This window comes from Aquarana catesbeiana, linkage group LG07 (assembly GCF_042186555.1).
Source record: "Aquarana catesbeiana isolate 2022-GZ linkage group LG07, ASM4218655v1, whole genome shotgun sequence".
Taxonomy (NCBI): Eukaryota; Metazoa; Chordata; class Amphibia; order Anura; family Ranidae; genus Aquarana; species Aquarana catesbeiana.
In genome coordinates, this window is record NC_133330.1 from 69,571,840 (window position 1) to 69,583,842 (window position 12,003).

Sequence of the window (12,003 nt, forward strand, 5' to 3'; positions counted from 1 at the left end):
GTTCACTTACACTTTAAAGTGGACCTTCAGTCATTTTTTCATCTTTCCATCTATTAAATCTTCTGCCCTTGTTGTTTTAACTTTGGGTAGTAAAACATTTTTTTTCTTCCAGTAAATACCTTATACAGCCCACTTCCTGTTTCTTGTCTGGTCATTAGCCTAGGCTTATGATATCACGCATAGCTCTCTCTCTAACTCTTGTGAGAATTTTTCAGGAAGGGAGGGGTTATGAGTGATAAGAGGGCAAATGAGAGCTGCAGAGCTGGAGGTGTGCCTCTGTGTGTCTGGGTAAATCCAGAAAGTTAACAGACAGCAGCTTCAGCTGTCCACAGTTAAAATGGTTGCAGCCAGACTCAGTGGAGGGAGATTTCTGCAGCATATTTGGCAAGTACAGAATCACAGTTTATATAAAATAATATGCAAAGTGGTTGGACGGAAGTTTCAGAATGCCAAAGACGTTTTTATTAAAAATTATGTGAGCAGACTACGGTTGTTGTAAACCCTAAAACCCCCCCCCACCCTAAAAAAAAAACAAAAAACTGCAAGACAAAGGCATAATGAGCTAGGATGCATAGCATCCTAGCTCATTATGAATTACTTACCTGAGATCGAAGCCTCGTTCACTGCTCCAGCGGCCAACATCGCTCCCGGGGGTTACTTCCGGGTATCGCGGCTCCAGCGCTGTGATTAGCCAAAGGTGCGATGACGTCACTCCCGCGCATGCGCGCTGGAGCTGCCGGTAATGGCACAGTCTAACTGAAGCAACAGCACGGACGTGCCATTGCTTCAGTTTGCTTAAGTGCGCATGTGCCAATGACGTTGGCACATGCCAATACAGGGATGGCTCCTAAACCTTGCAGCTCCAGTGTAGCTACAGGTAAGCCTAATTATAGTGGTTGTAGAGGGGTTTACAACCACTTTAAGTGACTATAAGTGATTGAAACCTCAGACATGAAATATGAACACGCAAATCCCTCTATAGTGTGTACTTGTCTCAATTAAGAGCACACAAGTGTCATTTCCGTCTTCTGCTTCGTTCCTCTGCTATCAGCAATGGTCACTTCTGACAAGTTTTCCTGCCACTAAAAGAAAAATAGTGACAGGGGAGGGACCTCCAGCTGATTGACAGGCTCAGCTCTGTTCCTGTGTGCTGTGTGAAGGGGGTGTGTCCCTTCCCTCCAATCAGCTCTCAGAGCTCTCCTCACTGAGCTCTGCAGAGTGTGGTTTCAGCTCTCTGCCCCCCTTTTTTCTGACATCTCAGATAAGCTTTATAAATTCTGGACTTTGAATTGCAGTAGAGGAGAGAAGACTTTAGATAAACAGGTACAACTTATGTAGAAGGATTAGCTTCATCTCTGTGTATTACCGGAAGCCAGTCACTTCACTGGGTATATGTAAGGGTCTACAACCACTTTAACACTTTTCTATATCCCTCCATGACTCTATTGTTGAGATCTACGAGGAGGTCCCACTGATATTATGGAAAATACAAGAGGAGACACGGGAACTAAAGATAGATTGGAACAGAGAAAGAAGTCTGAATTCTTGCTGTTGTGTATACACGACACATAAGGCTCCATCTAGACTTTAAGGATTCACTTTAAAGCGAACATTCATCTGTAAATTACACTCAGAATGATTGTCCTCCTCCCCCGGTCTCATTTTACCTTGTCATGGGGTGGGACTCCACTGGAATAGCCGCCCAACGCAGTCCCACCGCATGTAGTGTGAATACAACCTTACACAATCGTTTTTTTTAACACTCCTATTTTTTTGTGCTCCTATTGCCCCTATTGACTCATTCTTTGCCTAGGCATAGGTGACGTACCCTCAGTCCACCAGCAGCCTTCCAGCATACCGTCACACATCCCAGGAGGCTACAAGACCTTGCAGTCTGGATCACGGCCTGTAGGGGGCTGACTTTGAGCCATCAGAAGTGTCAGTTGGCTCCCCAATGGGGAAATGATGGTGCTGAAGATCAGAAGCCCTGCAAAGAATTGGGTGCCTAAGAGACAGTGCTGAACTTTATGGCCTGCTAAGTATGTATTTCTTAAGCAGCTATAGTAAATGTAGCTGGTGACTTTTAATTATCCCATAGGCGAGTGAAGTTCCACTTTAATTCTCTTTTGCTTTTTTAAAAGGAAAATATCACTTACAGATGTAATTCTGTTTGCCTTCTCCCCAAAAAAGTGAATGACAACTGTGCCATTGTCATAATGGTGGTGTTCTCAGGAATACTTTGAAGAGCGAGAGCAAATATTTGATCTGTTGTTATTATTAGGCAAATCATCTGCCCACGTGTTGATAGACAAAACAGTCTAATAAAAGGTGCAAGTTTACATCTCTGCCGAATAAGCACTGTATGGCTTTCTACGGGAATACTCAAATCAACACGCCAATGTCACATTAAAAATTGGTTGGATCTTTTTTTTTTTCAATCTATTTATTACCGTACATGCATTTTTTTAAACATTTATGAGACCATCAATTAAATGTCACCCATGCATGCAAATGTGTAAGGGATAGGCTTAGTCACATGATGAAGGCATTAATTCAAATATTCACACATACAGTGCTGTGAAAAGTATTTGCCCCTTCCTGATTTTTTTTTTTTTTTTTTGCATATCTCTCACACTTAAATGATTCAGATCAAACAAATTTTAATATTACACAAAGATAACACGAGTAAATCCAAGATGTAGTTTTTAGGTTATTATTTCATTTACTGTATTAATGGAAAAAAGTTGTTCAAACCTGCCTGGCCCTATGTGAAAAAGTAATTGCCCCTCCCATGCTGAATCATGAATTAAATGTGATTAACCACAATTGTTTGGAAAGCGGAGTTAAATTTCACTTGCCACACCCAGGCCTGATTAATGCCAGACCTGTTGAATCAAGAAATCAATATTCTATAAATATTCTATAAATAGAAGCTGTCTGACAAAGTGAAGCATGCTAACAGATCACAAAAAGCCACAATCTAAAAAAATTCAAGAACAGATTAGAAACAAAGTAATGTACATGTATCAGTCTAGGAAGGGTTTCAAAACCATTTCTAAGGCTTTGGAACTCCAGTGAACCACGGGGAGAGCCATTATCTACAAATGGAGATAACTTGGAACAGTGGTGAACCTTCCCAGGAGTCTACAAAAATGACTCCAAGAGCATGACGACGATTCATCCAGGAGGTCATAAAAGAACCCAGAACAACATCTAAAGAACTGCAGGCCTGACTTGCCTCAGGTAAGATCAGTGTTCATGATTCAACAATAAGAAAGAGACTGGGCAAAAATGGCATCCATGAGAGAGTTCCAAGGCCAAAGCCACTGCTGACCAAAAAGAACACAAAGGCTCATCTCACATTTACCAAAAACATCTTGATTATCCCCAAGACTTTTAGGCAAATATTCTGTGGACTGATGAGGCAAAAATTGAACTTTTTGGAAGGGGTGCGTCCCGTTACATCTGGCATAAAACGAATACAGCATTTCATAACAAGAACATCATACCAACAGTCAGACATGGTGGTGGTAGCGTAATGGTCTGGGGCTGCTTTCCAGCTTCAGGACCTGGACGACTTACCGTAATTGATGGAACCATGAATTCTGAGCTCTACCAGAAAATCCTAAAGGAGAATGTCCAGCCATCAGTTTGTGACCTCAAGCTCAAGTGCGCTTGGGTTATGCAGCAGGACAATGATCCGAAACACAACAGCAAGTCCACCTCCAAATGGTTCTAAACAAAGCAAAATGTAGGTTTTGGAGTGGCCTAGCCAAAGCCCGGACTTAAATCCAATTGAGATGCTGTATCATGACCCACAGGCCGTTCATGCTGGAAACCCCTCCAATGTGGCTGAATTAAAACAATTCTGCAAAGAAGAGTGGGCCAAAATTGCTCCACAGCAATGTGAAAGAATCTCTGCCAGTTATCGCAAATGCTTGATTGCAGTTGTTGCCGCCAAGGGTGGCACAACCAGTTATTAGGTTTAGGGGGCAATTACTTTTTCACATAAAGCCAGGCAGGTTTGGACAGCTTTTTTGCCTTAATAAATGAAACCATCATTTAAAAACTGCATTTTGTATTTACTCGGGTTATCTTTGTGTAATAGTAAAATTTGTTTGATTATCTGAGTCATTTAAGTGTGACAAATATGCAAAAAAAATTAAAATCAGAAAGGGGTCAAATACCTTTTCACAGCATTGTATGCATAGAAACTATTTTTCTGGGATTTTTGCCAAAGGATGTCGCAATCATGTGATTATAACTACTGGTATGACCATTATTGAGCAATCATTTGTATAAATTACAGATTTTTTTTACCAATAAAAAAAAAAAACTGCCATCTCCTGTTGTGTCTATGAGCAAAAGTATCAACACTTCTACATTATATCTTGCACAGTAGAATATACTTATATCATCAAGAATCAAGAATGTACAAAAATGGCAACAAAACCATGAATACTGAGGACCTTATGTTCTAAAGTTTTGAAAGTTGGGGTTATCTGAGCTTGTTTTATGGGATTTGCATTTCTGGATGATGGGTATGTCAGGTCTTGATATTAGAGTTGTAAGGGAAAGATAATGGTGATGTCAGGTTCTGGTGTTGGGAATGTCAGATTTGGATGCTGGGATGATGCTGGGATCTGGATTCATCTGCATTTTGGGAAGGTCAGATGTAGATGTGCAGGATCTGGGTCCCCTGGATTTTGGGGATACAAGGTCTTGTAGTTGGAGATGTCAAATCCGATGCTGGGGATTCAGGTCCCTGTAAGATAGGAATGTCAGATCCTGACGCTGGGGGATCTGGGTGCCCTGTATGTTGGGAGTATTAGATCCCAATGCTCAGGATATGGGTTTCCTGCATGTTGGACATGCAACATCCTGATCAATCACAATTCTGGTCAAATGGGACTCCTGGATATTAAGCAAGTTAGATCCTATGTTAATTCTGATCCCGGTAATCTGGGTCCCCTGTATGCTGGGGATGTTAGATTCTAATGCTGGGATTTGGGTCCTCTGTATGTTGGGGATGTTAGAATCTAATGCTGGGGATCTGGGTTTCCCATATGTTGGGGATGTTAGATTCTGTTGCTGGGGATCTGGGTCCCCTGTGTGTTTGGGATGTCAGGTACTGATGTTGAGGACATGGGTATGCTGGATGTTGGATATATTATGTCCTGATATTGGGAGTATGGGTCCTCTGCATGTTGGGGATGTTGGATTCTGATATTGGGGATCTGGATCCCCTATATTTTGGGGATGTTAGATTCTGATGCTGGTGAACTGGGTCCCCTGCATGTTGGGGATGTTAGATTCTGATGCTGGGGATCTGGGTCCCCTGTGTGTTTGGGCTGTCAGGTCCTGATGTTGTGGATATCGGTCTCCTGAATGTTGGATATGTCCTGAAATTGGGAATATGGGTCCCCTGCATGTTGGGGATGTTAGATTCTGATGCTGAGGATCTGGGTCCCGTGCATGTTGGGGATGTCAGGTCCTGATGTTGTGGATATCGTTCTCCTGGATGTTGGATATATTATGTCCTGATATTGGGAATATGGGTCCCCTGCATGTTGGGGATGTTAGATTCTGATATTAAGGATTTGGGTCCCCTGCATAAATTCACTGAAAAACATCAATTCTCTCCACAAAAGTAACCAACAATTGTGTCATTATCAAAATGGTGTAGTTCTCATTAATACTTTGAAGAAGGTGCGCAAATATTTGATCTGTTATTAAGTAATCATCTGTCCATGTGGTGATGGACAAAACACTAATAAAAAAAAAAAAAAAAAAAAAAAAGGTACCATTTTACATCATCCACTGAATAATCACAGCATGGCTTTCTACAGGAACTCTCAATGTCACATTAAAAATGGTTAGATTTTTTTATACACTTATTACTGCAAATACAATTTTTGTATATGTCTATAAGGCCATGAATCCAATGTTCTCAATCAAATGCATACAACTTTATAAAGGACAGGCCTTTTATTAATGACGCTAGGTTACACGAAGGCATGAGAAGGTCGTAAATTCAACTTTTCACACACGTCTGTAATGGACAGTTTTTCCAAGCCTTTTGCCCATGTATGTCACCAACTATTGATTGTACCTGCCGGTATGACCACTCATTTTTATTGAGCGATCGTTTGTATAAATAATAGATCCTTTGCCTATAAAACTCCCATCTTATGTAGCTCCTATGAGCACTTTGGAAAGTATCAGCACTTCTATTTTACATCCCACATGGTAGCCCATGCTTCAATCTTCAAGGATTTTCTAAGAATGTCCAAAAATGGCAAACAAAACCAAGTGGGTTCAGTGACCTCTAGAGTGTCTGTATAATTATATTACATGCACTTCCCCCACTGTTTGAGAGTGATACAGACAGGTTGCATATCCTTTAATCCCATGGTACAAACAAAAGCTGCCCCCCCTCCCCCTCACGGTAACCTGTACACGATATCAAACCAGCGAACGTTACACGTTAAATCCATCACGCCTCTATTTAACATACCAAGGAACATTGACATATCACAGTAGAGATGTAATATCCGCGACAGCAAAAAAAATGACAGAACAAAGCTAAACATTCTTTGCAAATTATAACTCTCCCTTCGAAAGAATAACGTTTCACAAAGCATGAACCAAGCCGCGGAAACGCAGAGTCCTTCTAGCAATAACACATCTGTATATATCTTTCTTATGATGGAGAACACATAATCCACTATACATAAGCCATTAACCCTTGCATCCAATCAGTGGCCTTCTCCATGAACATAAAACAACGCAGATGCGTGGAGAAAGGAAACGGGGCTTTAGCATGCGAGATGGAACGCAATTAACATGATGAACTGGCAAGATAATCTACGGAACAATACAAAGCACAACGGCTTGGCTGGGGGTTAATTCCTTTCTAGAAATCAGAGAATGATCATGTGTGGATCTGTATCGGAGTGTTAATGTAGTTCTAGAAATAAATCAAATACAATTACGGATTGGGTGAATGGATTATAATAGGATGAGCAGATCAGATTCAGGGTCCAGCAAGAAAATAAGCACAGCACAGATATGTAGACTGTATATATAAACTCTACATATGGTGGAGGAAGGGATTATTTTATATAGATGGACGTCAACAATGGGGTCCAGCGGAGCAATACCGATCTTGTAGTTGAGAATGAAATCAGCGGGTAGTTAAGACTGAGGGTCAGGCTGGGAGTCAATCGCTATCATCCAAATTGATTAGAGTAGGTTTTTGCTTCTATAGAAAGTGGAATCTTCTGACAATCCACAGTATGGATGGATAAGTGTCTGGCAGTGCAGTATACAGTATAAGGATGCTACAAGGGTGGCTACTGGATGAAACAGGAAAGTTATGGACCAAGGTCGAGTAATAGAAGTAGATGGACGATGAAGTGTGATACTGGAATGGGTTAGGATCCAGTACAGAAAAAGATCATTTTGATCGAAACTTTATTTCAGAAGAAATTTGGAACCCATTTTCAGGATCACACTCCATCATTGGTTTAATCTTTCATTAGGAAAATCTAGTAAGGCGTGAGTTAAACATAATGGCCATTGCTCCAGAGACATCTGAATGTTAGGAGTTCCTAGATAGATAGATAGATAGATAGATAGATAGATAGATAGATAGATAGATAGATAGATAGATAGATAGATAGATAGATAGATAGATAGATAGATAGATAGATAGATAGATAGATCGATAGATCGATCCAGAGTGTGACCACCATGCCCTGCAATGATGTGCGTGTCTTTCTCTAATTAATCTTTGTAATGCCAGCAAGTCAATATATAAAAAAACAGGGTACATCTGCATGGATTGTAGTGCAGTCTGGACACGTTGCTGATGTTTTTATATCAGGCATGCAGTCATGCTGTGATAACTTGTGCAGTCACAAATGAAGGTAGCAGCACATGTTGACCACTCTTGCCATAAACATCTACGTGTATCTTTGGGTTCCAGAAAGATAATATGTACACTGTGTTACTGGAAAGGTTATCTGAGTGTGTGCAAAAATCAGATCACGGATGATCTATTTATTTTCAGATCATGGGGTTTAGAGATGTCTACCTACAATATCTAGCTGAAATGTGGATGTGCAGAGAGGTTGAGGCAATTCGGTAGAGCTTAACATCTAGCTGTTTATGTATATAGCTGACAGTAGAAAAGATCAGCTGATGTGAACAGAAGTCAGACCCTGTTTTCTATCATTTCACCAAGTATGAGTATATCAAGTGCAGTGAAGAAGATATAATATAATGCTTGAGGATGTGATTTAGAATATAGATTTGGAGGGATGAGGGTCCATCTGTGGCATAGATGATGAGACATCTGTATACAGTGATCCTAGATACCGAGTAAACTGGGGTCTTCAGATTCTGATACTGGGGATACATGGATCCTGGAGGATTTCAGGTCCTGATGTTGGGGATTAAAGGACCCAGATATTGGGGTTCTCAGGTACTGAATGCTGGGGAACTTGGGGAACGATTATTAGGATCACAGACCATAAATACTGAAGATCTTAGGTTCTAAAATTGGGATTCTAAGGTTCTGAAAGTTGGATCCTGATTTTTCGGGATTTGGATTCCTGGATGCTGAGAATGTCAGGTCATGATATTAGGATTGTAAGGACCTGATAATGGTGTTGTGGTTGTCAGATTCTGATGCTGGGACCTTGGTCCCCTGGATGTTGGGAATGCTAGGTCCTGATATTGGGGATCTGGGTCCCCTGGATGTTAGGTTCCTGATTTTGGGGATATGAGTTTCCTGGATGTTGGGGATACTAGGTTCCTGATATTGGGGATCTAGGTCCACTGGATGTTGGAGATGCTAGGTTCCTGATATTGAGGATCTGGGTTTACAGAATGTTGGGGATGCTAGTTTCCTGATATTGGGGACCGGGGTCCCCTGGATTTTGGGGATGCAAGGTACCTGATATTGGGGATCTGGGTCTCCTGAATGTTGGAGATGCTAGGTTCCTGATACTGGGGATCTGAGTTCCCAGAATGTTGAGGATGCTAGGTCCTGATATTGGGAATCTGGGTCCCCTGGATGTTGGGGATGCTAGGTTCCTAAAATTTGGGTTCTGGGTCCCATGGATGTTGTAGATGTCAGATTCTGATGTTGGGGATGCTAGGTCCTGTGCGTTGGGAATTTTGGTCCCCTGTATGTTGGGGATGATAGATCTGATGCTGGGAATCTGGGTTTCCTGAATGCTGGGGATGCCATGTCATAATGTTGGGGATGTCGGATTCTAATGTTGGGGATGACAGGTCCCAATGTTGGAGATCTGTATGTGGGAATGTCAGATTCTGATGCTGGACCTTATCAGTCCTCTATGTTGGGGATGCCATGTCCTGTATGTTAGATATGATAAGTCCTGTATGTTGGGGCTCTGTGTCTCCTGGATGTTGGGGATGCTATGTCCTGGATGTTGGGGATGCTATGTCCTAGATATTGGGGGTGCTATGCCCTAGATATTGGGGGTGCTGGATCCTGGATATTGGGGATTTAAGCTCCTGATGCTGGGGCTTTGGGTCTCCTGGATTTTGGGGATGCTATGTCCTGTATGTTGGGGATGCTGGGTCCTAATGTTGGGACTTTGGGTCTCCTGGATGTTGGGGATGCCATGTCCTCTATGTTGGGGATGCTGTATTCTGATGCTGAGGCTCTATGTCTTCCTAATGTTGGTGATGTCAGGTCCTGGATGCTGGGGATGCTCTGTCCTCTAGGTTAGGGTGCTGGGTCCTAGATGTTGGGGATGTCAGGTCCTGTATGTTGGGGATGCTGGGTCCTGGATGCTGGGGGCTCTGAATCTCCTTGATGTTGGGATGTCAGGTTCTGGATGCTGGGTCCTGATGCTGGTGCTCTGGGTCTCCTGCATGTTGGGGATATCACTTTGTGTATGTTGGGGATGCTGGATGTCATGTCCTGATGTTGGGGCTCTGGGTCTCCTCTATGATGGGGCTCTGGCTCTTCTCTATGATGGGGCTCTGGCTCTACTCTATGATGGGGCTCTGGCTCTACTCTATGATGGGGCTCTGGCTCTACTCTATGATGGGGCTCTGGCTCTACTCTATGATGGGGCTCTGGCTCTACGCTATGATGGGGCTCTGGCTCTACTCTATGATGGGGCTCTGGCTCTACTCTATGATGGGGCTCTGGCTCTACTCTATGATGGGGCTCTGGCTCTACTCTATGATGGGGCTCTGGCTCTACTCTATGATGGGGCTCTGGCTCTACTCTATGATGGGGCTCTGGCTCTACTCTATGATGGGGCTCTGGCTCTTCTCTATGATTGGGCTCTGGGTTTTCTCTATGATTGGGCTCTGGGTTTTCTCTATGATTGGGCTCTGGGTCTTCTCTATGTTGGGGCTCTGGGTCTACTCTATGTTGGGGCTCTGGGGCTCCTCTATGTTGTGGCTCTGGGTCTTCTGTATGTTGTGGCTCTGGGTCTCCTCTAAGTTGGGGGTCTTGGTCTTCTCTATGCTGGGTCTCCTCTATGATAGGGCTCTGGGTCTCCTCTATGATGGGGCTCTGGGTCTCCTCTATGATGGGGCTCTGGGTCTCCTCTATGATGGGGCTCTGGGTCTCCTCTATGATGGGGCTCTGGGTCTCCTCTATGATGGGGCTCTGGGTCTCCTCTATGATGGGGCTCTGGGTCTCCTCTATGATGGGGCTCTGGGTCTCCTCTATGATGGGGCTCTGGGTCTTCTCTATGATGGATCTCCTCTATGATGGGGCTCTGGATCTCCTCTATGATGGGGCTCTGGGTCTTCTCTATGATGGATCTCCTCTATGATGGGGCTCTGGGTCTTCTCTATGATGGGCTCTGGGTCTTCTCTATGCTGGGTCTCCTCTATGATGGGCTCTGGGTCTTCTCTATGATGGATCTCCTCTATGATGGGCTCTGGGTCTTCTCTATGATGGATCTCCTCTATGATGGGCTCTGGGTCTTCTCTATGCTGGGTCTCCTCTATGATGGGCTCTGGGTCTCCTCTATGATGGGCTCTGTGTCTTCTCTATGCTGGGTCTCCTCTATGATGGGCTCTGGGTCTTCTCTATGATGGATCTCCTCTATGATGGGGCTCTGGGTCTTCTCTATGATGGATCTCCTCTATGATGGGCTCTGGGTCTCCTCTATGATGGGCTCTGGGTCTTCTCTATGATGGATCTCCTCTATGATGGGCTCTGGGTCTCCTCTATGATGGGGCTCTGCTGTCATGTTGCGATGCTGGGGTTGTGAGCCCGGATGATGCCGATGTCACCATGGATGTCAGGGTGTCACACAGAGGACGATTGGTCACACATCAGCGTGTCTTACCTCCGGCCAGCTCCCCCGGCTCGTCCATCCTTGCCCCCTCCATAGAAAGCCGAGATCCCCGCACCGATCTGAGCGCTCTCTCCCGTCCGGCCCCCCTACCCGCCCCCCATGTCACTGAGGCACCGGGCGATCCCTGGCAGCTCCGGCCGGCATCTCCTTCACATCCGGGCGACCGCGGTTCTCATGGCAACCGCTCCAGTCTCCTGTCACTGCGCACTGGCGGAGAAATGGTTAACCTGCCCAGGGGGGGGCGGGGCTGGGATTAACTCCCGCCGGAGTGGAGAGGGTTTAGGGATGGAAGTGACGCCACTGGCTAGGGAGAAGGTGGGCGGGGATTTAGGGAGAGCTGTGCGGCGTATGGGAGAGCGGAACACGCTGCTGGGAGGAGCCGAGAACTCTTCATTGACGGCCCCGGGCGCCGTGTCCGCTGTCATCGGGGGGCAGTGATGTGCGATGTGACAGTGCGGGGCCATCGTGTGTTGTAGGATGTGGTGCGATGTGTTGTGCAGTGTACGGTGTATAACAGAGAGCGGTGTACACGGGGCTGGGGAGAGATCTCCATCGATATCGTGCTAAAGATGCATTTCAGCTGGAGAACGTGTGTCCGTCCATTGGACAGGATGACATTCCCGGTGGTGACTGTACAGCA

At 44.5% G+C, this 12,003-nt stretch overlaps 1 protein-coding gene across 17 annotated transcripts in view; it reads right to left on the reverse strand.

Annotated features, from left to right (window-relative positions):
* Window positions 1-11,662, reverse strand: part of CACNA1D (calcium voltage-gated channel subunit alpha1 D) — a 524,402-nt gene extending 512,740 nt beyond the window's left edge. For 16 of the 17 annotated variants that reach the window (XM_073592294.1, XM_073592295.1, XM_073592299.1 and 13 more), the window contains exon 1: window positions 11,355-11,656. In XM_073592294.1, coding sequence (XP_073448395.1) covers window positions 11,355-11,397 — 43 coding nt within the window. In that variant the 5' untranslated portion in view covers window positions 11,398-11,656. Of the gene's footprint in view, window positions 1-11,354 lie in introns of all 17 variants that reach the window. The other variant, XR_012235243.1, reaches the window with a different exon arrangement.
* Window positions 11,663-12,003: the final 341 nt, after the last annotated feature.